General features: G+C 37.1%; 1 protein-coding gene across 4 annotated transcripts; it reads right to left on the bottom strand.

Moving 5' to 3' along the window:
• Window positions 1–102: 102 nt before the first annotated feature.
• On the bottom strand, window positions 103–27,864 carry ZC3H11A (zinc finger CCCH-type containing 11A). 4 transcript variants are annotated; one of them, XM_068541544.1, is made up of 16 exons: window positions 27,688–27,864; window positions 26,447–26,566; window positions 19,981–20,104; window positions 17,921–18,124; window positions 17,682–17,798; window positions 17,345–17,425; window positions 16,013–16,123; window positions 15,160–15,222; window positions 13,703–13,801; window positions 10,936–11,004; window positions 4,752–5,258; window positions 4,169–4,248; window positions 2,949–3,279; window positions 2,176–2,348; window positions 1,748–1,815; window positions 103–1,323 (listed from the first exon to the last, which is right to left on the bottom strand). In XM_068541544.1, exons 1-16 carry the CDS (start codon window positions 27,739–27,741, stop codon window positions 1,065–1,067), a joined length of 2,460 nt encoding a protein of 819 aa, XP_068397645.1. In that variant the 5' UTR covers window positions 27,742–27,864; the 3' UTR covers window positions 103–1,064. The 4 variants fall into 4 exon arrangements, with proteins under 4 accessions (XP_068397645.1, XP_068397647.1, XP_068397646.1 ...); XM_068541546.1 differs by having other exon boundaries at window positions 2,955–3,279; XM_068541545.1 differs by having other exon boundaries at window positions 4,752–5,255.

The raw sequence follows: 27,864 nt of genomic DNA, 5'->3' as shown, positions 1-27,864 counted from the left end.
GAAAATTCAATTCGGAAATGAAGAAAACTGGAAGGTATACAATACACCCCCAGAGCATCTCGATAATCCCTGCTACAGTACAGTTCAGCATACTGCTACAGTCCATAGATAAATAATGGCAGCTTGAATGAGTTCATTTCCGCCCCCCTCAGGTGTTTAAAGGGCACCAAATAAATACTGGGCAAGAGGAGTTTGCTAGGAGAATTAGAAATTAAAAGTTAACCAATTTTTATCCCTGTGATAATTCAATGCTAGTAAGGTGGCAAGTACTGAAGAAGAGAAGGGACAACTTTCTTACTGAAAAATAAATTCCTGTAATCATTATGTCACCATCTCTTATTAAGAGTCCAAGGAATCCCAGAAATAGAAAATTAGTTTCAGAGGACCCCTGAGGCACTTTAAAGCCTTAAAAATTACAGTAATAATAAATCAGCTATTGCTCTTCAGAGGCTTACAGAGCAGTAGAAGCATGAAAATCACATCCAAAAAGTTATGTCCAGATTACAGGTTTCCTGAGCTGCTCAGCTGTCTCTAAAACCTTAGTTGAATTCTCCAAATACCTTTAAAAAGATGTACAATTTAACACAGACTGAGTGGATTTTTTTGTTTAGTGGTGGCATGAAATTTGGTCCTTAATGGTAGCAGCTGTCTTCATCCTTTTCAAATGCAGGTAACAATAGGTACATTAGGACAATACATAAAAGAAATAATACAACAAAGGGGAAAAAAGCCAAAACTGACAAACACCTCAAGGAGTCACTAAGTTTTCTTGTACCCTTTCACTTAGGTCTTCCACTCAGTCTTTTTGTGGAGAGAGGGGTAAGACAGAACTTTTTTCTCAAAGATGCTAAACAATGGCATCAAATGGACAAAATGACTATCAAGGGACTTTAAAAATCTGACTCCAAGGAATCCAGAACACACATGGATAATTCAGAGGTATACTTCTTATTTGGGGAAAATTCTAGACTAAAGAAATGATCATTTTGGATAAACGTTATAATAGATTAAACTAAGTCCAGTTTTTGGTGAGTCTTTTTGTTTTAAATGTTCTACTACCACCTTCAGCTATCAATCATTTCTGATAGCTCAAGCAGAAGGTCATCTTCATCCTTCCCAGGATCTAGGTCAATCTCAGCTTCTAATTTGCCTCCTGAAATCTCCCATATTAATTTCTCAAAATCATCCTCCATAGAGAGTAGGGGCTTTCCTGTTGAGGCAGAGCTGAGTCGGCGAGTTTTTGCGGCCACCTGGGATGAGGAAGGGCCAGATACTTCTGGTGGGGAAGGATCTGAAGAGGACTGGGTTGGAGGCAGCACAAAACTGTAAGAAAAAAAACCCCAAAGGATTGTTAGATAATTGCCCTTCATCAATGGTTGGCTGGACCATCCAGTCTCAGGTACACAAAGAATTTTATTTAGCAAAGAGTTGTTTCTGAAGACACACATAAACAAAGAATTGTTTTACTGATTTGGGATAAAGCATTTTCATCCTTTAAAGGAGAATCCAGACAGGTGTTTAAAAACTGTTTTCAATAATACAGGCAAAATATAAACAACAGCACCAAAAAAGAACAGCAACCCTGAATATCATGTTTTCCTGCAATTAATTTGAAGTTTAGCAGATTTATTTAGATGTGGCTAAACTGTAAATTTTTCAAATTATTTAGCAGTGTTATTCTCTAGAGAGCATAAACAATAATAGCGGCCTAAATTTTGGTTAAAAAGAATTGCAAACAAGGTATTACCTGTCTCTAGGTTTTTCTGTCTCAGGCACAGTGACTGATTTGTCTTCAGAGAGAAGTGGGACAACAGCCTACAAAAGTGAGAGTAAGGTAATTCAGTGGGAGAGTCAGGCTTTTAAATTTGAGCAGATTCATTTTCTTTGCTGCCTTCTTAGAACCATTCTTTAAGCCTGGGAATCCAAGAATAAATCCAAAGATTGAGGGTATAACTAAGCAAAATATCTTAATTAGGTTAAAAAAAAACCCTCACCCTGCCACTGCAAATGTTTAAGCTGTAAACATAATATGCAGTAACAACCTAAACAACTAAAATGCTTAGGAATTGACAGAAACAATTACACATAATATAGAGAGAGCTAACAGAGAATTTAATCTTGCCCACTTTCCTACCACACAGACTAAAGCACCACTGAGTTGGATTTACTTCTTACCACAGCTGCTTTTTTCGCTGGGCTTTTCTGCAGGACACTGCTGGAGGTGAGTGGTTTCACAGCTGCAATGACAGCAGAGTGGACCTCCACTGCCTTGCGTTTTGGGGCCCGTCTGGGTGATGAGACAGCTTTAACCACAGATGGTTTCACATTCACTTTAGGTTTAGGTTTAGCTACAAGACAGAAAATATCTGATTAAAAGCTAGAATAATCCCCTTTTTACATGGAGAATAATTCAGAATATCAAAATTCCTTCTCAGCAATAGAAACAGCACAAATAAGTAAAAAACGAACCAACCAACTAACCAAAAAAGAAAACCAGACTGAAAATGATCCACCAGCAATCTGCACTACACTTGGCCGTAATATATACACACACGTGTATATATACACACATGTATCTACATGTGTGTGTGTGTATATATATGTATACATACACACACACTCTCTCTCTCTCTCAAACAATTCCTTTCAGTGCCTCTTGAATTTGCTACTGCTCTTTGCTTCCCTGGTGTTTTTCTCCTTCAAAACCAGAGGGAAAAGGCACCATGGAAAGTTTTAGACAAAGCTTTATAAACAGCAATTTTAAGTTGCGAAAAAGGAACTCATCTAGTCTTTCTGTCTTCTTAAATAGAATTTTCAGAAATATTACTACCCACCTGTGTGACCAGTATACAAAGGCAAATGAAATTCAACCCAATTATTGCCAGGCAGTCACTGAAACTTGGTAATTTTGAAATTCTAAAGCAAAATGCACTAGAAAAAACATTCACCTTTACCCCTTTTTTCCAAGGTCTGCGTTGCACCTTTCACATTCAGTGTCAAGTCCCCAATCCCTGAGGTTTCTACCTCTGTCTTCTGGGGTAATTTTGAAGGAGGCCGTTTAGTCAGGAGCCGTGTGATGTCTGGCACGGTAGTGAGCACTGGTTTCTCTGCTAACTGGGTATTGCAAGTGTCTAAATCTCCCCGAAGGAGTGTCAAAACTGATTTTTCCTTCTGTGAGGTTCCCTTATCCGACAGTTTCTGCACATGCTTTTCTCTCACTGTCTCACATCTCTTGACTTGAATTTTAGTGATGTCAACTGCTGTGGTCTCATCTGAAGTCTATGGATAAATTTAAACGACAGAATTAAAATCTAGTACCTCCAACAACCTGTCTGATAATTATTGTTTATAAGTTACCAAGCTAACATCTAAGTCAAGCAAAGTTTCACATGATCTAGAACACAAGAGCTTTTGCCTTTTATATGATATTAAATAGAAGGATCAAGATAAAAAGATTAAAGATGTGTGGAACAATAAAAACCCAAATTCTATAAGCTAGACTATCATGACCGTAAGTCTAACACAAATGGTTCCTAATCAGACACTTGCACAAAGATGTATGTACAAAGACGTTCATTATCTTAACTGGGTAAAACAAAATCCAGTCCAGAAACAGACTATATTTGTGTAATAGAACACTACGTGGCCGGTAAAAGCAATCGTCTTAAAGAATTATTAATATGGTAAAGTTAAAGCAGGCTGCAAAATGATACACTGTAGAGTTCTCGCCTATGTTCTAAATATGAGTTAAACATTAAACAAGTTCACGTACATACATATACAAAGAAAAGGCCTGAAAGAAATGCATGAAAAAAACTAAGGCTGGTTACATCTGGACTGTGGAATTATAGGGTTCCTCATTCTTTTTAAAAAATAAAAATTCCTGAGTTTTATAAATGAGCAGCATTACTCTCAAAGGCAAGGGAAGAACTTAGTTTAAAAAATATGAATGGCCAATTAAAAACACCTTTAAAAGGGCAGAAAACACCGATATACACAGAAGTACAGAAAACTCTTATAGAAAATTATAAGCATAGTGAAAGACTGTTTACCTGGATGTATCAGTGAAGTGTTAAATAGAAAACTTATAAACTAAAACTAAAAAGCACATATACCATTCATCTAGCCTTTGCTTGCCATGGACAAAATTATAAAATGATAAACTCACCTCTTTAGCCTCTGTTCTAGTAACACTGCTCTGAGAAGCAACAACACTTTCTTCTTTAAGTTTCCTCTCTTCTTTTATACCTAGATTCACATTAAACACATCGTTAGTAATTTTATTCATGCTGCAACCTCATAACAGATGAAGTTAAACAAAACTTTTCTTAATAAAAGTAATGATAAGATAGGACAAATAAAAATTGTGGACAAAATCTATTTAGTCCTCAGATTCAAAATGCACATTAAAATATCAAGGTCTATATACAGTTGCTGTAAAGAAAGAGCTTAACCACTTTTTTGGGGGGTGGGGTGGAGGTGGGTGTTGGCACGCCTCACAGCTTGTGGGATCTTAGTTCCCCAACCAGGGATCGAACCCATACCCCCTGCAGTGGAAGCACAGAGTCCTAACCACTGGATTGCCAGCTTAACTTCTTTCAGTGCCCAGCTTAACTTCTTTTAATCCAGTGGTTTTCAAAGTTATCTGAGTAAAGAAATTTCTCACAGAATTCCTATGAATATCCTGTGGAATACTGCCCTTTGAAATATTATCTGGGGAAGTGGTACTACAGACCAAGTTCTTTTGTTACCTGTTTTTTTAGTGATCTGGAGAAGCCGTCTTGCCCCTGGGGTGGCCTCAGGCTGAGGCGGGGAGCTGGTGCTGCTCTCAGAACTCTGCTGCATCCTCAGAGCCTTCTCCAGTTTAATTTCCTCCAGCGTCTTGATATGGACTTCCTGCATAGACTTCGCTCTACCTGCAGGTTCCTCTGATTGTCCTCTGCTGGCTACTACAGGTGGCAAAACCACTGTTTTTTTAATTTCATTATCAGTCTTTAGCTTGATGCAGGTTACGTCCTTTCTGCTTTTTTGTCTCTCTGCTTCCTGCTGCCGGTGTTTCTTTTCGGCCAAGACCTCAGAGAACGTTTTGATTCGGATAGAGGAGGAGGTTCTCGTTCCTGTTGTAGAATCATCAACTTTTGAAGGTCCTTCTGTCTTGAGTTTAGTTTGCAATTCTCCACGTTTTTGACTGGCTCTCTCGAGAAGAATTTCTTCTAATGTCTTCACGTGGATCTCACCAACTTTAGTAACTCTCTCTGCTTTCATGGGGGAAAAACAAATCACTGTACTTGGGTTTCATCTCTTAATGACTTATGATCTCTCTATTCTTGGATCAGGATAGAGTCCAATAGAGTGGTATCACTTACGCAAGCAATTAAAATGGTCAAAAGCACATTAGTTTCAACCTCAATTTTAGATAGTGGCCCTCAAGGAAAACTCTTAGGAGGGAAAAATTAGTGATTTCGATTGCTATTCAAAGCTTATTCTTGAGGATCCTGAAAGCCATTTACTAGTTAGAGAAACCTGTCATTATAAATCTTACCAATAAAAATAAATTCTTCCATTCGTGCACAGATATAAACACATGCTAGACACTATGCTAGAAATATAATGGCAAGCAAACTCTGCCCACATGTATTGATAGTTCGCAGTCTAACGGACCAATAATTAAACAACGACAAAGTATGGTAATGATAACAGCTTTCATAAAGGAGGTAAAGTTGACCCTTAAGCAATACAGGGTTTGGGATGGGGTATTGGGGCACCAACTCCTATGCAGTTGAAAACCCGCATATGTAACTTTACAGTATCCATGGTTCTGCATCTGCAGATTCAACCAACCAACCATGGAACGTGTAGTACTGTAGTACATACTTATTGAAAACAAATCCACGTATGAGTGGACCCACGCAGCTCAAACCCATGTTGTTCAAGGGTCAATTGTATAATGCTATGTAGGAGCATACAGCAAGAACACCAACCTTTTTCTACAGATTGGTTAAGGGAAGCTTTTCAGAGTAATATTTAAGTGACACTGAAAGGAGGAAAAGGAAGTAAAACACGTGACAAGACAGAAGAAAAATGAGAAAGGCCCACACACTGGCATGCCACTGAAGAGCTACTTTTAATGATACATTAATCATTCTATATTTGTTTAAACTAAAGAGAAAACTTCACACTTGGCACATATGCCTGTCCTCATTACTGAAGGGCCTAAAGAAAGAAACAATGAAGCGATGTGAGAAAAATAAGAACAATTTGGAGATTATACACACACATATTTAATCACCAACACCTTTTAAAGAAAGATCAAAACAAAAAATATCCTTTTACAACCTTAAACGTATCACTTCTGTCTCACCTTCTGAATCTTTGACTATGCTGTCCCTTCTATATGGAATATTCCCTACTGGTCTCATTTCTCCTGCTGCTTAGTTAGTTTAAAGTGAGTTCAGGTTAGAACCTGACGCCCTCCAGTCTAGTTTGTTTCTCTGATCACAGCACTGATCACACAGTATGGTAACTCCTTGTAATTCCAACCATACTAGATACTTCATGAGAACAGTGACTATGTTTAATTATTTTAGTACAGTACCTGTTACAGAGGAAGCATTCACTGATTTTCTTAGGTTTTTTAAATAAAAATTCTTCCATTTCAAGATGGTAGTCTGATCTCAAAACCACCACTTTAAGAAGGTATGTGAATGGTCAGTGGTTAAGAATCCGCCTGCCAATGCAGGAGACACGAGTTCATTCCCTAGTCCAGGAAGATCCCACATGCCACGGAGCAACTAAGCCGGTGCACCACAACTACTGAGCCCTCGTGCCACAACTACTGAAGCCGGCGTGCCTAGAGCCCACGCTCCACAACAAGAGAAGCCACCACAACGAGAAGCCCACACAACGAAGAGTAGCTCCCACTCGTCGCAAAGTAGAGAAAGCCTGCGTGCAGCAACAGAGACCCAACGCAGCCAAAAATAAATAAATAATACATGTATTAAAAAAAAAAAAAAAGAATGTGAATGGTGACACAGAGACCCTGTTTCCCTACACTACAAAATTTCATCAAAACAATAGAGAAGACATTAAAAGAATAAATCCACAATAGCAATGGAAAACAGGGATGCTACTGGCAGAACATAAATTTGAGGAATTTGAGACAGAAAGATGTCTGAAATTAGAGAAACAGAAAAAGAATAGATAAAACCATAGGAGTGAGATCTGTTCTTCAAAAAACAGGCAAAGAAAACTGCCAAACTAGTATGAAAATTAACAGTGGTAGAAATTAAGGATGGTTTACAACAGAACAGCTGGATCAATCAAGACCTTCTCCTGAGAACTGCTCCCTAAAAAGAGGAGAATCTGTCAGGGAAGGGAGCACATTATGAGGATGTTGGGGCTGAAAAGAAGTAGAGCATGAAAATTTCAGGCTTTCACAAATGCCAAGAAGAAAAAGGAGAGGTGAGGGAGAAAAGTAAAAAGCAAAGCTAGAAAATGAAACTAGTTGCACTCTGAAAGTAAAGAAAGGCTTTCTTACTGTAGTAATCATATGAGCCCTCAGCCTTGCAGCCTACAACCGACACAAGCTACCATTTAGTGCACCCTCTCTACTTAGGCAAACAGATCTCCCAGCCAGGAGAGAGGACCACTTGGGAAAAAGACCTTTAGGATCACAGGCCCAGTGATTCTAGGTTGTAAGAAACCTAGGCCCAGTACTTACAACTACGAAAAAGCAACATAAAAAATGAACCAAAATGAAGAGAAGCAATGAGGAAGACAAAATAACATACAAACCCATTAAAAAAAAAAAGATTCACATTAGAAACCCCAATCAATGAAACAGAATAGAGAGCCCAGAAATAAACCCACATGCCTACGGTCAATTAATCTCAGACAAAGGAAGCAAGAATATACAATGGAGAAAACACAGTCTCTTCAGCAAGTGGTGTTGGAAAAGCTGGACAGCAGCATGTAAAATCAATGAAGTTAGAACACACCGTCACACCACCATGTACAAAAATAAACTCAAAATGGCTTAAAGACTTAAATATAAGACATGACACCATAAAACGTAGAAGAGAACATAGGCAAAACATTCTCTGACATAAATCGTACCAATGTTTTCTTAAGTCAGTCTCCCAAGGCAATAGAAATTAAAGCAAACAAAAACAAAAACAAAACAACCAAATGGGACCTAATCAAACTTACAAGCTTTCATACAGCAAAGGAAACCATAAACAAAAAGAAAAGACAACCTACAGACAGGGAGAAAAATATCTGCCAATGATGCGCCCAACAAGGGCTTAATTTCCAAAATACAGAGACAGCTCATACAATTCAACAATTAAAAAAAAAAAAAACGCAATCAAAAAATGGGCAGAAAACCTACATAGACATTTTCCCAAAGACATACAGATGGCCAACAGGCACATGAAAAGATGCTCAACATCACTAGTTATTAGAGAAATGCAAATCAAAACTACAATGAGGCACACTGGTCAGAATGGCCATCATCAAAAAGCCTACAAACAACAAATGCTGGAGAGGGTGTGGAGAAAAAGGGACTCTCCTACACTGCTGGTGGGAATGTAAACTGGTGTAGCACTATGGAAAACAGTATGGAGGTTCCTCAAAAAACTAAAAATAGAATTTCCATATGATCGTGCAATCCCACTCCTGGGCGTATATCCAGAGAAAAATATAATTCAAAAAGATACATGCACCCTGATATTCACTGCAGCACTACTTACAATAGCCAAGACATGGAAGCAACCTAAATGTCCACTGACAGATGAATGGATAAAGAAGATGTGGTACATATATACAATGGAATACTACTCAGCCATAAAAAATGAAATAATGCCATTTCCAGCAACATGGATAGAACTAGAGATTATCATACTAAGTGAAGTAAGCAGAAAGAGAAAGACAAATACCATATACTATCACTTACATGTGGAATCTAAAATATGACACAAATGAACTTATCTATGAAACTGAAATAGACTCACAGACATAGAGAGTAGACTTGTGGTTGCCAAGGGCGGGTGGGGTGGAGGAAGGATGGATTAGGAGTTTGGGATTAGGACATGCAAACTATTACATATAGGATGGATAAACAACAAAGTCCTACTTATAGCACAGGGAACTATATTCACTATCCTGTGATAAACCATAATGGAAAAAATACGAAAAAGAATGTGTATATATGTATAAATGAATCACTCTGCTATACAGTAGAAACTAATGCAACACTGTAAACCAACTATATACTTCAACAAAATACATTTTTAAAAATAAAAAATAAATTACTTTTAAAAAAAGAAAGAAGCCCCAGAACTGCCTGAAATCAGGCTGTATAAAAGGAGAAATCAGAGAACTAAAAAAAGTTCTTGGAAAACAAAAAGCCAAGTGACAAAATAAATCCAACCTAATTAAAAAAAAAAAAAAAAAGACAAGGCTAGTAGAATATCAGCCATCTAGAACAGGGTCAGCAAACTATATAGTCCATGGGCCAAATCTGGCCATGGTCTAAATTTTATAAATAAAGCTTTACTGGAACACAGCCACACTCATTCATTTACATATTGCAAATGGCTGCTTTCACACTACAGTGGCAGAGTTGAGTAGTTGCAACAAGAGATTGTGAACCTCAAAGCCTAAAATATTTACCATCCGATCCTTCATAGAAAAAGTTTGTCAATTCCTAATCTAGAAAATATAACCAAGCAAAAGTCATAGAAAGTGAGGCAAAAAAACAAAGGAATGGAAAGTATGAAGGCAAGGTTAAGACACATGGAGCATATGTCCAAAAGTTCCAACATCTAATAACAATTCCATAAAGAGAAAACAAAAAGAAGGGTGGGGAGGACATACTCAAAGAAATTAGAGGAATATTTTCTACAACTAAAAAAGTTAAGTCCTTAGATTCAAACGGCCCACTAAACACTGAGCATAATGAACAAAAAGATCCATGTTTAGATCTATCATAGTGAAGTCCCAGCCTAGCAGGAAGAAATAAGAGGAAATCCTCAAAGTTTCTGAAGAGTAAATTCAGGTTGTTTACAAAAGAATGTTTGACATCAGATTCCCTTTTTATGATACTTATCCTTATCTAAAGATAAGGATAGGATGAAAAAGGAAAAGCACAGGCTAACACCGTTCATACATATAGATATAAAAATTTAAATGCATTACTGAATCCAGCAATATTTTAATAAAAAAGCTGGACGGTTGAATACACAAAATGTTCATTTTATTATTCTTTAAAATTGTACATAGGTATATACACTTAGGTAGTTATATCTCACAATTTTAAAAGTCTAAAAATTAGAGTACAGGAGGAATATGATGAAGAAAATTAAAATTACTTAAAAGTTCAACACCCAGATAAAACCAATGTTAATATTTCGGTGTATCTTTTTTTCTAGGCATATATTTTTATAAAACTGGAAATCATCTCATATGTGGACATTTTCCCTAAGGAATATGTTTCTATAATAAGAAAATAAACTTCATTCCCCACCCCCCCAAAAAAAAGATTCGTATGTTGCCCTAAGACAAAAGCACTGTGTATACTTTCATAACCTTTCTTCGTTCAATGCAAGGGGATAAGTTTCCCATATCATTATTGTTCAGAACATGACTTTTCATGACAGCAATTATTTTAGTACATAACTATCTTAATTCCTTTTTGTTAGATTTTTAGATTATTTCTAATTTCTGGTTATTAATGCTATCATAAACAATCATTTTGCCACCTTTAACTACAAAAAGAGAACTCATTCCAGTGAGAAAACTATTACTTAAAAAGCAAACCCACCAAAAAACAGAAAACATAAGCCCCAACATAACTCAAAAGGTAAACTGGAGAAAAAGCAAAGATTCTAACAGCAAGGAAAAAAATATCAGGAGCTGGCATTAGAGTTTACCTACCTGCTGCCTCCTCATTGTTTAGACCAGCTGACATGCCTAATCGCTCCTTCAGAGACTTGGAAACTTGAACTGTTTGAAAAAAAAGAAAAAAAAAAGTTGGGGACTTCCCTGGTGGTGCAGTGGTTAAGTTCATTGCAGCTCTATTTACAATAGCCAGGACATGGAAGCAACCTAAGTGTCCATCATTGGATGAATGGATAAAGAAGACGTGGCACATATATACAATGGAATATTACTCAGCCATAGAAAGAAATGAAATGGAGGCATTTGTAATGAGGTGGATGGAGTTAGAGTCTGTCATACAGAGTGAAGTAAGTCAGAAAGAGAAAAACAAATACAGTATGCTAACACATATATATGGAATCTAAGGAAAAAAAAAAAAAAGGTCATGAAGAACCTAGTGGCAAGACGGGAATAAAGACACAGACCTACTAAAGAATGGGCTTGAGGATATGGGCAGGGGGTGGGGTGAGATGTGACAGGGTGAGAGAGTGTCATGGACATATATACACTACCAAATGTAAAATAGATAGCTAGTGGGAAGCAGCCGCATAGCACAGGGAGATCAGCTCGGTGCTTTGTGACCACCTAGAGGGGTGGGATAGGGAGGGTGGGAGGGAGGGAGATGCAAGAGGGAAGAGATATGGGAACATATGTATATGTATAACTGATTCACTTTGTTATAAAGCAGAAACTAACACACCATTGTAAAGCAATTATACTTCAATAAAGATGTTTAATAAAAAAAAAAAAAAAAAAAAAAGAATCCGCCTGCCAATGCAGGAGACACGGGTTCAAGCCCTGCTCCGGGAAGATCCCACATGCTGCAGAGCAACTAAGCCTGTGCGCCACAACTACTGAGCCTGCGCTCTAGAGCCCGTGAGCTACAACTACTGAAGCCCATGCGCCTAGAGCCCACAGCAATCAATCAATCAATAAACGAACACTGTCTTTAAAAAAAAAAGTTGAACAGAGACTTTTTATAGGTCAAAAATCTTTTTCAAAGGTCACAAATTAGGCTTATACTTGTTTTCTAATGAAAATGCTTTTCAAAAATCTATTCAGGTCTTAAAACTTTTCTTCTTCACAGTACAGATAGATCTATACAAATAATGGATTCTCTAGAGCACTTTGGAAAGCACAAAGAAAAAGTCCTCTCTTTTACATCTGAAAAGCAAAAATTACTGAATTCAAGGAAATAATTTTGTTACTGTGCAACATTCTAAAATCTTATCATTCTAAAATCTTATTGGCATCAAAAGGTTTTTTCCCCCCTAGATCCATCTGAAATATGCTCTTCAGTTATGAGAGTCTTCAATACGATTGATAGGCAAAAGGGAAGGAAATTTGACTGCAAAGAAAAAAAGTAATTTCTGTTTACAGCTTTCAGAATATAAGAAAGCCCCCAAACAAGAACGTCTACTCATCAAAGCCTCTTGGGCTAGGGGAGAAGTGGAAAGAAGTATCTTATCTTCGGCAGAAGTTAAAACTAAACACAAGGAAAAAACACCTTTTTTTTTTTTTTTAAAAAAGTAATTAATACCACTGTTTCACTGCAAGTGAGACAAGGGGAAAAAAATCCAACCCTTTACTTCCTTCTATAAATAAAACTTCAACTATAAAATCATTCTAACTTCCAAATCTCTCTCAAATTAGTCTGCATCTCTTCATACCAACTTCTAGAACACTAAATCTATGCCTCTTGCCTGGATTATTTTAACAGCCTGCTAACTCATTCCTGGACAGCACTCTTATACCCTTTCTCCATATTTTAGATGATGGTTCCAAAATGCCAATATGAGGCTCTCTGATCCTTGTTTATAACCTTCCCATTGTTTGCTACTATCTTAGGATAAGCCCAAACTCTCTAATATGGCTTAAAAGGTTCTATTATCAGCGGTCCCCAAACTTTTTGGCACCAGGGACCGGTTTCATGGAAGACAATTTTTCCAGGGACCCAGGGTGGGGAGGGGGTGGTTTTGGGATGATTCAAGCACATTACATTTATTGTGCATTTATTTCTATTATTATTACATTGTAACATATAATTAAATAATTATAGAACTCACCATAATGCTGACAGGAGGCAGAGCTCAGGGGGTAATGCAAGCTATGGGGAGTGGCTGTAAATACAGATGAAGCTTCGTTTGCTCACCTGCTGCTCACCTCCTGCTGTGCGGCCCGGTTCCTAACAGGCCACGGACCGCTACCTGTCCGTGGCCCGGGGGTTGGGGACTCCTGCTCTATATGACCAATCCCTTCTTCCTCTCCAGTTACCATGCTCTTCATTCCAATTCTGATTCAGACACAGTGAGTCCCTTGAGCTCTGTGCCTTCTGTGTATTATACTCTCTGCCTCTGGCCCTTCAACTTTACCTGGCTAAATCATGTTTCAGGTCTAAGCTTCAATATCATTTCCTCTGGGAACCTTTCCCTGACAGATGGTGAGATTAGGTGCCCTTCCTATGTGCTCCCATAACACTGTGTACTTTCTGTCACAGAATTTATCATAATATGTGGAAGGATTCCTATCTGCCATTATACTACAAGCTCCTGAGGTCTGTGATGGTGTTTATTTTTATCCAATGGTGTCTACCTAGAATCCAGCAGAGTAAACATTCAAATGTTTGTTGAACGAATAATAAAACAGACACAAGAAGATAATAATCTTATTAACCTAAACAAAAAGAATGACAAACCATACCTGTTAACATTACAAGAGACAAGCGTCAGGATTACACACACAGAGTATATTAGAACAAAAGTACCTTTCTTTGGTGTTCTGTCAGTGTTAGTCTCGGGAGCTTCAACTTTCTTCCCTAGCCTTTGTGCAAGGCTACGCTTTAATGGAGGATCACTGTCACCAACTACAAACAGAGACAGGGAACTCAGTTTAAGATTTCAAGTCAATCTTTAGCAAGGTCAAGAAATACAAGCAAAAACAGACAATGTAGAATAATTCTGTAAGTTTTCTGCATTTATATGATGTGTTCATTCACTAGCTTCCTTATAACTCAATGTTAGAGAAGGAATACAAATGTCCCAGAAAAAAGAGGTAAGGAAGGAGACAAAAAAATTAGAATGCACAAATTAACATTTACCAAATAACTAAAACTATAAATGGAGGATTATAAACCCTGATTAAAGCTCAAATTCAGGATTAGGAGTATGTGAAAAAAAAATCTTCATGCACAAAAAAAATCTTTAACTGGTCACCTGTTGAATTCTAGGTTGATATGTGATTAAATACAACTGGGATGATTAGGAGGACAGCAAAAGAACCATAAAATTTAAAATTTTCCAGGGACATGAAAACTCCAAAGGCCAAAGAGCCCCTTTCTTCAATTCCAGATAAGAAATCTAAGGTTATGAAAGATGCTGTATCTTACCCAAGTCACCAATTAGTGACAGAGCCAGGACCTGAACCACGTTTCCTGACTCCTGGTTTATTGCATTACATTGGTCAATACAAGCTGTTTAAATGTCACAAGTTTTTAAAAACTATTCTTTGGATCACTTGACTGAAGGTAGAACTTTAGCAGGGTCCCATAAGAACTTTAAAGACCCTACACAGAATGTACTTTTCTCTCTCCTCTTATTTGTTATTTAAATATACAACCCCAAATCACAAAGTTTATTACACATATGCTGATACTAAAATAGATTATTTCCGTAATTTTTTACCTAAATTTCTCAGGCAGCGAGAATGGTATAAAACAAAACACAAAACAGATAAGATTTCATATTCATAAGCACATTTTAAAGGAGTATGAAGGAACCTCTGAAGTCAGATAAGATTTTCAAAATAATTATTTTGAGACAGATACACTAGGGTCAGTATACAATAATTCAGTTACATGGTAAAATACTTCCCTAAGTATAAAATAGCACTAATAAATTCAAGGACTGAATTTATATTCACTGGACACTTTGTTTTCCCTCTAAAAACTCAAATTTCAATTTATCCATAGAACAGAGATATTCTTTACTCTTTTTTAAACTGAGTACCTTCTAAAAAGTTGGCCATAATCTAATTAAAACACTATAAATTTGTATAACTTCGCACATGTCAAAAACATGAAGAGATTTTATACATGTTTTCAGCCAGAAATACAAGGAAGTTAATATCAATATTGACAGAGCATTTGTATAAAGAGAATTTTGGAGGAGATATGTAATGCACAAACAAGCAGAAAACAAAGGATATGCTCAAAACTTATCTCACCTCCTGAAAATTTTCGTCTCCCCAGTCTCTCGGTTAGACTCAATCTTACCAAAGGTTCTTCTCCTAAAATGGCAAAAACAGAATTTCTCTACCATTAGCCAATTTTTCCATATTCAGTAATACTAATGGGTACAAAGTATGCTCTGATATTACAGTCTCTTGGAAATCAGATCTCAGTCTTAAGGAAAACTACCCACATTAAAAGAAAAAAAAAAATCAACCTATTAAATAATAATTTAAATAACCAAATGCACAGCCCAAAGGGAAGCAATAGCACAGTCCTAATTAATAGTAGCCAAGTACACAAAGACAAGCTGTGTCTAACCAATGGATTATAAATCCCAACTATACCTTTGCTTGTGCACTTCCATATGTTAAATGAAATCATACTTTACTCCTATATAACGTTCCTTGATCACCCCAGCAAGAAGTGAGATCTCTTTCCTCTGATTCTTTGTTGTCTGAATGGCACATTTTAATGTATCTGCATACTACAATTACTTGTGTCATATCCCTTACCAGATTTAAAACTATTAAGGGAAAAGACTTTTACATTTTTAACTTAAAAGGTTTATTACAGTTCTTTACTTACAATGGACAGTCAATAAATTTGTTGGATAAAATAAACAGTATATGTAAAAATCAAATACAATACATAATGTGAGAGCTGCATGATTAAGAATTTCATCTTTTTAAACAGTAGGGTCAAATGCACTAATTTTTCATCGTTCTATCCAATCAACATACTGAAGTCTCCCTGCAAATCCACCAGTATACCCAACCCAAGCATTTTGCTCTCCCAGTCATTTAAAAGCAGTAGGCTGACACCTCTTAAGACCTACCTATACCTCACCTTGTTTGTTGGACAGAGTTACTGTCCTCACCACAGTCCGGACATTCTCTTTTTCAGGACCTGGAATGGGCTGTGGTTGAAGTAAAAGACTGGAAACTCCCGAAGAACCTTCTAAATATAGAGAGTCAAAGAACAGTAAATAATTTATGGAAAATAAAGCTATCAGAAGTCAAGAAATTATGTTTTTGAGACCAGGTAAATCCAACACAGACCACTGGACTACAACTCAATCAGTTTTTCTGTTCCTGTTTGCCTACAGTGAAATGGAGTAGGGAAAGGGGAGATAATCTTATTTTTTATCTGCCTTTGGCACAATGTGAAAGTAAAATATAAAACTGTTTTGAGTGACTCAGGCACTCAATGTACTTTTATTTACTAGGAAGGCTAACATTATTCTAAACTTAACCTCAGAAGCACATCAGCTATTAAGTGTGTCAATTCAATATTTTCCATCTATATTCAATCATCTGCAAAACGCAACTCCAAAGTTGCTACGGAACAATCTTTAGCAAGAAGGCACTTAGAACCAACCATTTGATTCTCTCTAAATACATTTCACACTATATAATTTTTAGGGTTGGAAATACAGATCGACCAGGCTAAGGCAAGCACCAGAAGAAAATCCTAGCAGCTCTTGAGGAAGAATTCACCTACTACAAAATAAACTTTTTCCTCTTTTAAATAATAGTTTAGGGAATTCCCTGGCGGTCCAGTGGTCAGGACTCCATGCTTCCACTCCAGGGGGCACGGGTTCAATACCTGGTTGGGGAATTAAGATCCCGCAAGCCATGCAATGCGTTCAAAAAAAAAAAGCTTATATGCTATTCTTTAGAGTTATATTTCTCAAAATAAACAAGTTCTTTCAGGTTCTTCATTGTACATGCCTAACTCTGAACAGTTAGAGACTGAAACAGCTGCAATGGGTTAAAAAAGCAACTGTGATTTAAATAAGACTGTGTTTTACTTCAAAGAAGCCACAAAAATCAAAATCTATTTGCTCATTTTGGTTGGTGTCAAGTGTCCTTATTATCAGAAGTATCTTTTTTTTTTGGCTGTGTTGGGTCTTCATTGCTGCAGAAGTGTCCTTTCTATTCGTCTCTAGCAACATTCAATACTCCGTGTCAGGATTTCCCTGGTGGTCCAGTGGTTAAGACTCCATGCTCCCAACGCAGGGGGCCTGGGTTCCATGCCTGGTCAGGGAACTAGATCCCACATGCATGCCGCAACTAAGGAACCCGCCTGCTGCAACTGACACCCGGGGGAACCAAATCAATAAATTAATTTATTTATTAAAAAAAAAAATCCTCCATGTCAAAACTCCTGATAACTCACCACCTTGCTTCTTTGATTTTTCCTTCATTTTCTTTGATTTAATTTCTTCAAGAGTTTTTATCCCAAAATTCAAACATTCACCTAGGAATGCAAATAGCAACCACATGAGGAACCAGCACCATTTCACCTTTGCATTTTATTTGTACACAGCTGGCATTCAAATGTTTGTTCAATGAATAAGAGAAATTGTGTGTGTGTGTGTATAATGGGCACAAGGAAGGTGGAGGTGGTGGTAATCATGAACTAAATTTCAAAGGTATTTAAAATAGTCTGGGCTCACTCAACAGTGCTGTAAGATTTATGAGCAGGAACCAGCATCTATATAGCCTCTTCTTACCTTGTTTTAAATTGACCCCAGGTTTCCGGGCAGAAGCCACTCGTAATCCATTATGAACTTCAGGAGTCGGTTGCAGGGTAGGTGTTTTGGTTTCATCACCTTCCTCAGAAAACTGATCTATATTATCAAAATTTAAGGCAAATTTCCAATTAAAAACAGGTCTAGAGCTTCAAGTCTGATTCTAATTCACTAAGTTACCCTGATCATTTTCTTGCCTTAAAGAAAGAGCTAAAGCTTACCATCATCATCTTCATCATCATCTGCAGCATTGATTACCACTGGTGGATGTGTAGGGCTAGGAACATTTTCTGAACTTTCCACTTTCATAACACTTCGCAGTTGAGGAGAGGGATTAGACTGGACAGATAATTTGTTCTGCTGAACTGTGAGCTGGCCAGCCTTCACTTCCTCTTCTGGTGACTCAGGCACAGTGGGCAACACAGCTAGACATACAAAGTTAGTCATAAATTAAAAATAGAAGATACAGTCCCAATTCATCAAAAATCTCCAACAGAACAGTACTGAGGTTCTTTAAAAAACTAAAAATGTAGCTACCATATATCCCAGCAATCCCACCACTGGGCAAATACCCTGAGAAAACCATAATTCAAAAAGAGTCATGTACCACAATGGTCATTGCAGCTCTATTTACAATAGCCAGGACATGGAAGCAATCTAAGTGTCCATCGACAGATGAATGGATAAAGAAGATGTGGTACATATATACAATGGAATATTACTCAACCATAAAAAGGAACGAAATTGAGTTATTGGTAGTGAGGTGGATGGACCTAGAGTCTGTCATACAGAGTGAAGTAAGTCAGAAAGAGAAAAACAAATACCGTATGCTAACACATATATATAGAATCTAAAAAAAAAAATGGTTCTGATGAACCTAGGGGCAGGACAGGAATAAACACATAGACGTAAAGAATGGACTTGAGGACACGGGGAGGGGGAAGGGTAAGCTGGGACGAAGTGAGAGAGTAACACTGACATATATACACTACCAAATGTAAAACAGATAGCTAGTGGGAAGCAGCTGCATAGCACAGGGAGATCAGCTTGGTGCTTTGTGACCACCTAGAGGGGTGGGAGGGAGACGAAAGAGGGAGGAGATATGGGTATATATGCATATGTACAGCTGATTCACTTTGTTATAAAGCAGAAACTAACACACCGTTGTAAAGCAATTATACTCCAATAAAGATGTTTAAAAAAAAAAAAAAAAATCTCCAACCACCTAAGTTTGGTGATTTTCTTTGAGCATTATGTCCTTTTAATTTATGTCTTTTAATTAAAATTTTAATCTAATTTTTAATTTCCCCATTTTCCCAATTAGGTTTTAAACTCCCAGGGAGGGAAAATGTGGCTTTCAGCTAATAACTATTCACTGCACGTAAACACACTCAAAGTGGGTGCTCAAAACAGAGAATAAACAGGAAGCTAGATGCACAGTAACTATTTACAAATTCTAGACATTAAATTTTAATACTGAAATCCTAGGCTTTTTGATCAAGCAGCTTTTTAAAGAGATAGCGGGCAATACTTCTGAATTAAACCAGAAAGGAGTGAGCCTTTTTTCCCCTTAAATAGAGATAAAAATATATATCCATTAAATTTTAATCACATAGCAGATGTGGCTTTTAAATGGCTGATCACTCCACTAGGAAATCACTTTAAAAGGACTTTAGAAATAAATACTAGCTTTTGGCAGAGTGTAAGTTTCATTTTAGATTACACCCTAGAGCAGGGGCAGGGTTAGCAAATGTTTTTCTGTAAAGAGGTATATAGTAAATATTTTAGGCCTTGTAGATCTTGTCTCAACTACTCAACTCTGAAGCAGTAGCACAAAATCTGGCCACAGAAAATATATAAACAAATGGGCAGGGCTTCATTTCAATAAATCTTTATTTTACAAAACAGGTGGAAGACCAGACTTGCCAACACCCCTGGCCTGGAGAATCAAGTTTCTTTTGAAAATCTCTATAGATATGGTAAGAAAATGGGAAATGAGGTAATAAGCTATAGTAATCTAAACTATCTTGGCAAGAAACACTTGTGAAGCAGCATGGATTTTGGCAACAAAGTTTTAATTGTGACTGCTATTTTATTGGCTTATGACTGTGTACAAGTCATTTAACCTTAATAAAGTTCAGTTCCCTCACCTGTGAAGTGAAAATAATACTGCTCTCTCACAAGACTAAAAGAAGGCAATGTTTATAAAGTACTCTGTACATTGTGCATGTAGGTATTCATTATATAGTAACTATTCTTTTAAAATTGAAACGAATCTCACTTTTGCTTGGAGGTAGGAAAAGGCCATCAACAAAACGTCCTCTGTTGTGATGAAAAGCACAGTTTAGTTTCTGACATCCCACTGGCTGATTTTCCCAATAACAAGGAATCTCACTGCGTTTTTTCTGTAAGAGGAAAAACACATTGTTTTCAAATAAAAAACAGTGTGACCTGTATTAATTTGGTCATGTTTTCTGGACAAAGTTCATACAAGGTTAAAAAATCTGAGGCATGTGAAATGATTTTGAGTATGAGGAAGAAGGGTTGCTGAAAGTAACATTCTAGCATGACAGAGAGATGAAAGGAGCAGGGAAGTAGTCTGCTATTCTTTCCTCCTTGCCCTCATCCTTGAACTCCTAAATGTCTACATTTAATTTAGAAAAGCACGGTAATATAGTAGGTAAGATTATGGAATCAAAGAGTCAGAATCTCTATTATGTTACTTATTGACCGTGTGATGTCAAATAATTTAATACCTCTTAGTCTCACTTTCCTCAGCTATAAAATGGGAGTAACAGTAGCTATTAATTAGTTTCTCATGAGAATTAAATGAAATAATGCACACGAAGCATTTAGCACACAGAAAAGACTCAATAAACTGCAGTTATTATTTGAAGCTGAGAGTTCAAGACTTGGAAAAATTCTTCCCATTCGTGACTTCTAAAGGTTCATGTAACACACTAGGATGGTATTTTTCCTTCCCAAGCTACCTCGCTCTTATAAAGGGGAACAAGAAAAACAAGAATACCGGTAAATCTAGAATGATTTGCTGGATAACAGGATATATGTCCAAGAGAAATACATACATAAGTTCTAATATACACATTAGATGTATATAAAGAATATTCAAAGAACACTATTTGTAACAGCTCCAAAATGGAAACAAACCAAATGTACATCAACACTAGAATGGATAAATACATTGTAGTATATTCATAAAATACAATGCTATCCAGTAATGAGAGGGAATAAACTTAACACCATGGGTGTAGAACGAAAGAAGCCAGACACAAAAGAGCACATACTGTATGATTCCATTTATGTAAAGACCAAAACAGGCAAACTCCTCTATTGCAGAGTAGTCAAGACGGTGATTAGTTTTGGGGGTGTGGTGAGTGACAATGAAGAGATAAAAGGGGAAGACAGAGTGTTAGAAATGTTCTATTTCTTGATCAGGGTGCTGGTCTAGTAAGTATATTCACTTTGTGAAAATTCTTCAACTTGTAAGATTATGATATGTACACATTTCTATATATACTTTAACAAATAGCTCAATAAAGAAAAAGAAAAAAAAAGACGTGATAAGCGCTTCTGAAAAGCAACTAAATTCTGATTAATAACCTGATTATGTTGGATCTCTCATAATAAGCAGCCTAAGGATTAAATTTCCGGGAAAGAACAGAAGCACTACTTCAGAAATGTTTAAATATGGAGGAAAGAAACAGAGGAACAATGACCATTACAAAAAGATCCTTAAATGTATCAAAAAGGGTGAAGATCCCAATATCTACTATATTGGGAGATTGATAATTTGATAATACACTGTGTTGGTAGGGATATGGAAGAATCATGGAGTCCCACATACTGATAATGAAAATATAAATTAGCTCAACATCTCTGAAAGGTGACTGGGTAAAAACTATGTAAAAAATTTATGTCCTGCACTTACTGCCACATATTTTTAAAAAGTATAGCAAATAACTTTGCCTCTGAAAAAACTGGATAGTATTTATTAGTCTCCCGTTACACTTAAAAGGTAGGTATAATAGATACCATTGTTTTTTAGAATAACAACAATTATTCTATTACTCCTTGAGGCAGAATCTAATGCCAATCTTCCTTGCTCCTGGATTTGTGTTTGCTTAAGTTTTTACTTCCTTCCTGAAAGCAATCTTCAAATTACTGGATGACTACTGTGAGAGCATCCTCTTTATACAGGAGTCACATGACATTTATTTGATCTGTTTAATACTTTTACTGAATTTTGTTTCAAAATAAAAAGTAATACATAAGCAATGAAGATGACTTGGAAAATAAAATTAATGCCTGTTAGGCCATTACCCAGTGAGAGTCACTTATTTTGGTACAGAATTCTTTTTCTTAAAAAACAAAAACCTGTAGAATGTATTGATTCACACTTAAAAGAAAGTTGTTCCATATAATTCTGTACATTTTCACTTAGCAACACATCCTCCATAGTAACATTCTCCTATATGATTACTCCTTTAACTTTTTAATAGTAACATAGCACATGGTCCAAAGATATACAGTTAATGCTCACATTATTTAATTAGCAAATACTCAACCATTCTGCTCAAGGAAACAGAGTTGGGTTCCTGAAAGCTCCTGGTCACATTTTCATCAAGTGATCAATACATAATCTTGTTTTATGTGTGTCTGTGTTTAAAGACACCTTATTTAATAAATATCATTGGGGACTTCCCTGGTGGCGCAGTGGTTAAGAATCCGCCTGCCAATGTAGGGGCCACAGGTTCAATCCCTGGTCTGGGAAGATCCCACATGCTGTGGAGCAACTAAGCCCATGTGCCACAACTACTGAAGCCCGCATGCCCTAGAGCCCGCACAGCACAACTACTGAAGCCTGCGCACTCCAGGGCCTGTGTGCCGCAACTACTGAAGCCTGTGTGCCTAGAGCCAGTGCTCCACAACGAGAAGCCACCACAATGAGAAGCCCACACACCGCAATGAAGAGTAGCCCCCACTCGCTGCAACTAGAGAAAGCCTGTGCACAGCAACGAAGACCCAATGCAGCCAAAAATAAATAAAATTTTAATAAATAAATAAATATCATTGATTCATTAACACTGAACTCAAGGTCAATAGCGCTGTAACTCACACCTGAATGAAGCTTATCGAACACTCGTGTTTTCTACACAAGGCACGTAAGAGCTTTCTTGCACTTAGGGACATTACATACAGCACTTCAGCATTACACTCGGGGACCATTTAAAACAGCAAAATCACAAACAAAAAGCACAAAAATGCAAACAAACATGGCACTAAATAGATCATGAAGAGGACATCTGTACTGATTTTGGGGTTATAAATAAATTTTAGCATATATACAAATTTGCAAATATGGAACCCATGAATAATGAAAGTCGATGCATCTAGAAAGGGGGGTATACAGTAAAACGACTCCTTACCAATCCTGTCTCCCCTCTCCTATAGTCATTGTTGTTAGGTTTCTCCTTTATACTTCCAGAGATATTTAAAATGCATATACGAGTGAAAAATAAATTCTTTTCCTTATCTTTTTTTTAACACAAATGGTAGTATATTACACACTTTATTCTGTCCTTTGCTTTTTCAGTGACACTATAGCCTGATCTTTTCATATAAATAAATAAGTAGTATCCCTTTAAAATTTTCTGGTAACAGCTGCCCAGCACTCCACTGTATGAATGTAATAAAATTTATTTTAAATGAAGGTTCGGTTGCTTCATACACTTTACATATTACAAATTATGTTACAATGAGTAATTCGGCATAGATCTCATTTTGCACATGAGTACAGATGAGACAAAGGTACAGGCAGTTAGTAGTTTTGAAAGATGCAGCCAAACAAGCCTCTGTGCAAAAAAGAGTTAACAGAGTAGCCCTAAGCCTGCAGTCCTCAGATAGCCTGCTTGTAAGGCTGGCCCTTTTCTGGCATGTGGGAAATTGGCTCTTAGAATGCTCCTGGTCAGTTAACTGATCACTGTGCCTAGACTGTTCATGCAAACAATATGGCTTATGCTGAACACCTGACATCCTTCTAGGAGAATAGAGTTTTGGTATGCGTTAGGTAGAGGGTGCCTATGTGACCAGCCCCAATAAAAAAATTTGGATGCTGATCTAATGGGCTTCCCTGGGCAAAAACACCCCACACATGTTGCTGCATTTTCACCACTGGGGGAAGTGTATGTTCTTTGTGACCCCTTATGGGAGGGAAAGATAATAAAAGAAACCCACACATGGATTCCTCCAGACTCTGTGTTTTTTTCTTTTATGATCAGTGTATCCTTACTATATCACTGTAATAAATCTTAGCCATGAATAAACCATATGCCAAGTCCCATGAGTTTTTTAGAAAATCTCCAAATGCAGATGTTCTTAGAGACTGACACACCTTTCCTAGGAGTTGTGCCAGTTTACACTCTGCTCACAATGTTACAACATGATTTTTCAAAAGTTCCAGAGTATTTCTTTTTCTGAATGTATTTAGTGAATTCCCTATTTGGAAGACAGCATAGCATGTAGTTGAGAGACCATAAATCTGAAACCAGAATGGAGTAGTTATTTATTTAACCACAGGCATACAAATTGCATATTTAGTCTCTTTCTTCTTTCCCCACCCCCTCTCAAACAATTCAGTCCAAAGTCATTAGGTGAAGCTGAGAGAGGAAGGCATTCATGTTGGGAGAGGGAAGGGCAAGTGGCCCAGAGCAAGGTGTTGGAGGTTGACTGAGATGAGGAAGGTATCCACGTGACAAGGTGGAACCGGCATAGGGTGTCAGGGTTAGTAAGGCATTTGTGTAGGAGGATGGCCTGGCACAAGGTTGGCGCCTGAGAAGGGTGAGCAAGGCTTTTATGCAGAAGGGATCCTAATGTAGGGTGAGGAGGGTATACTCATGGAGTGTCAGCCTAGAATGGGCATCAAAGATGAAGTGGGGTGAGGAAGGCAGGCTCTTCTGAGTGGGTCCTGGTACAGTCAGAGAATGAGCAGGGTGAGGAAAACAAGCATCTCACATGGGAGGGCTGCCCAACACAGAGTATCAAAGCCCAAGGATGTGAAAAAGGCATCCATGGTGGGGAAGAGAGGTCCGGAGTAGGGTGAGGAAGGAGTCCTCACAGTGGAGCAAGGTGGGAGGCCTGCCCTGGTACAGGATGTCAGAATCGAAACAAAGTGAGAAAGACGTCCTGTGCAGGAGCAGCCTCATGTGACATCAGAGCCTGAGAGGAAGAAATAGGCTGTGATACACTGTCTAGTTTACATAACTAGGGGACTGATCAATAAGATTAAGAACAATGGAAATCAAGTTTTGGAGAAGAGAGTTACAAGTATGAATAAGAAGACTAGACAAAGCCCTGTAGTGTTGGTAAATTGGAAGCATCTATGTGAACTCATGATTTTCAATACATAAAGTAATAAACAATGATATAAATGTACGTATATACATTTATATATTCCTCTGTTCTGTCCACTGCATGCCTGGAAGCAGTGACACTCCAGGAGCAGTTACACTAGAAAGAACCAAGGCTCCTTGCAGAAATGGCTGATTCCACAACTGGAGGAGGAAAAGTACCAGATGAACCTGGATAATCTTGTTAGGCCACAAAGTGAAGACGTGTTCAAAGAATGATGGAAACATCAAAAAGACACAAAAACCAGCTTTAAGGTCTCTTACTGGCCCAAACTGAGTCAACCTGAGGATAAAAAATGATAGTAGTGACATATAACACATTGAATAAAACAGGAAACCATGAGTTCACACATAAAAAGCTAGAAAAAAAACCTTGAGAATCTGATGAGGAATGGGATAATTACAAGGTCTCCAAGTTCCTCTCCACAAAATACTTACTAAATACAAAAAGGAAAACTTTATAGTGAAGCAATCTGGTGGATACCACCTTAATGAAGTGATCAAAGTTAACAACACCAGTAATGGGATAATTAAAATTGTATGCCACCCAATGGTAAGCAATGAGAAGAATAACACCTCTGTGATATTCCTGCCAAATATACATGATCTGAATTTAGTAATGAGAAAATATCAGATAAACCCAAATTGAGGAACACTCTACAGAATAACTGTCCTAAAACTACCAAAAATGTCAAGGCCAATGAAAGGCAAGAAAAGACTAACTGTTCTAGACAGAAGGAGACTGAAGAGTTATGGCAACTATATGCAACACTTGATTCTGGACTCACTCCTACTGCAATAAAGGACATCACTAGTACAATGGCAAAACTTGAATGGGATCTGAGGATTCAATGAAAATAATACATATATGTTAATTTTCTAATTTTGATGGTTGTATCACAGTTATGTAAGAGAGTATCTTTCTTGTTTATAGGAAACAGTCATGAAAGTATTTGGAAGTGATAGGCAATGTCAGTAATTTACCCCTAAATGGCTTAGAAGAAAGTTTTATAATACTGTACTTGCAACTTTTCTCTAAGTTCAGATTGCTTTAAAATAAACATACAAATATTCCCCAAATATACATATATAACTTTTACACTTTGGACAGATTACCAAACTACCTTTAAGAAATACGATACCAATTCATACCATATAACATCTAGATATTAAGTGAACATTTTAATGAGAGCAATTTCACTAGGTCATTAAAAAAATTTAACCCACATGTTATATGAAATGCTGTTTTTTACCCCCATATTTTTTTATTGGCCCATCAGGACACAAGACTACTTACTATAATACAAACTGAAAACTTACATCAATCTCCATGTGCCGAAACCTGCACACCTGTCGAAAACAGCGCCCTTCCTGCCATAACGTGCAAACAGTTTCATTGCCTAATGCAGCTTCACAGTGACGGAATGGACAGCTGTCACCCTGTAAACAAAGAGAATAATACAGAAAAGAACTGTGGTACCAAACTAGACGCCAGGCAAAATGTTCACTGTACATTTCTTGGTATCTAGACAAACACAAATGAGTAAGGAGAGACAGGTAAAGTAGAAAACAACTGAGATGAGATGACACGAACAATCTGAGGTCAACAAATTTTTAATTTCCTAAAACCTATTTCTTGACAGCATCCTATATCTGATCTGACAACATGAATGACACAAGCTGAGAGATGGGGCTGAAAAAGACAAGTGGGAGTATTAGGTACTCTTTAAAAATATATTTTACTGTTAATCTTCAAAACCATTTCATACATCCTGACTTGTGTAACTAGCTTTTAATGGAAAATTATAAAGTAAGTTAATAGATTAGAATTTAAGTACAATTCCATACTTCACTATGTATTTCATACAATGTTAATATCTGAAACAAAATGCTACTGTTGTGCAACTTGCTATATAAAATCAAAGCTTTGCTCAAAACTGACAATTTTAAACATAGCACCAATATGATTGAAGAAAAATATTTGAAAAAAATATACAAGTATAGAATTAGTCATAAAGGAACAACAGAAAATAGCAGACAGATCTAAATGGAGCTATAGAAGAATCAAGCTGAAAAACAGGAAGCTCTGACAAAGAAAAAGCAATAAAGCTGCAAAAGCTTATTTAGAAGAGTGGCTTTAGTATTCAGCAGGAAATCTGAATCAAGAAGTCAAATTCAACCCACGACAATTTCTACAAGTACAATACAACCCACCCATTCATTTAACACAAAGTAAATAAAAGCAAAGTTGGCCAGCCACAGTAAAAGTGCTCCTAATTCCAAAAGCACCCGGAACAGATTAATTACAGCTAGAAGAACACTGAATGATGTTTAAATGCTATGAACCTTTTTATTTTTGGAGAATATGGAGAACATAAAATGAAGAGAAAAAAATGATGAAGAATGAATTCCCTTAGGCATGCTACCCTTTACTAAAAAACTGACAGCAGATAATAGATAGCTGAGCAAAACATAAAGACGACTTGGTATATTGGGAAAATCTTATCCAATTTTATTAGGGAAATCATAGAAAGAAATGATTTAGAGATGCCAATTCTTACTTTAGTACATGTAGAATAGAAAAAAAAATAGCAGTCTTCTCCTTGATTAGGCATGCTGAGTAGATCCTCAGATGAGAAGTGGCTTCTTGAAAACAAGCCACTGCTTCCTCAAGGCGAGGACCAGCTCCAAGTCCTCTTGAAATGGGTTTAATCTTCCAAAAGACAACTCAATCACAG

The sequence above is a fragment of the Eschrichtius robustus genome, chromosome 3 (assembly GCF_028021215.1).
Source record: "Eschrichtius robustus isolate mEscRob2 chromosome 3, mEscRob2.pri, whole genome shotgun sequence".
Classification (NCBI taxonomy): domain Eukaryota; kingdom Metazoa; phylum Chordata; class Mammalia; order Artiodactyla; family Eschrichtiidae; genus Eschrichtius; species Eschrichtius robustus.
Note: the sequence above shows the minus strand (reverse complement) of the source record. Positions and strands in the feature narration are given on the sequence as shown.

Bases quoted from the DNA above. Each gene is read 5' to 3' on its own strand.
- ZC3H11A (XM_068541544.1), bottom strand. From the start codon at position 27,741: ATGCCTAATCAAGGAGAAGACTGCTATTTTTTTTTCTATTCTACATGT. The intron at 11,005-13,702 runs GTACTTTTGTTC...TTTTTCAAACAG, and splicing joins TGACAGAACACCAAAGAAAG to TTCAAGTTTCCAAGTCTCTG. The intron at 2,349-2,948 runs GTGAATGTTTTT...TCTGTCTTGTAG, and splicing joins CTTGGAAAAAAGGGGTAAAG to CTAAACCTAAACCTAAAGTG.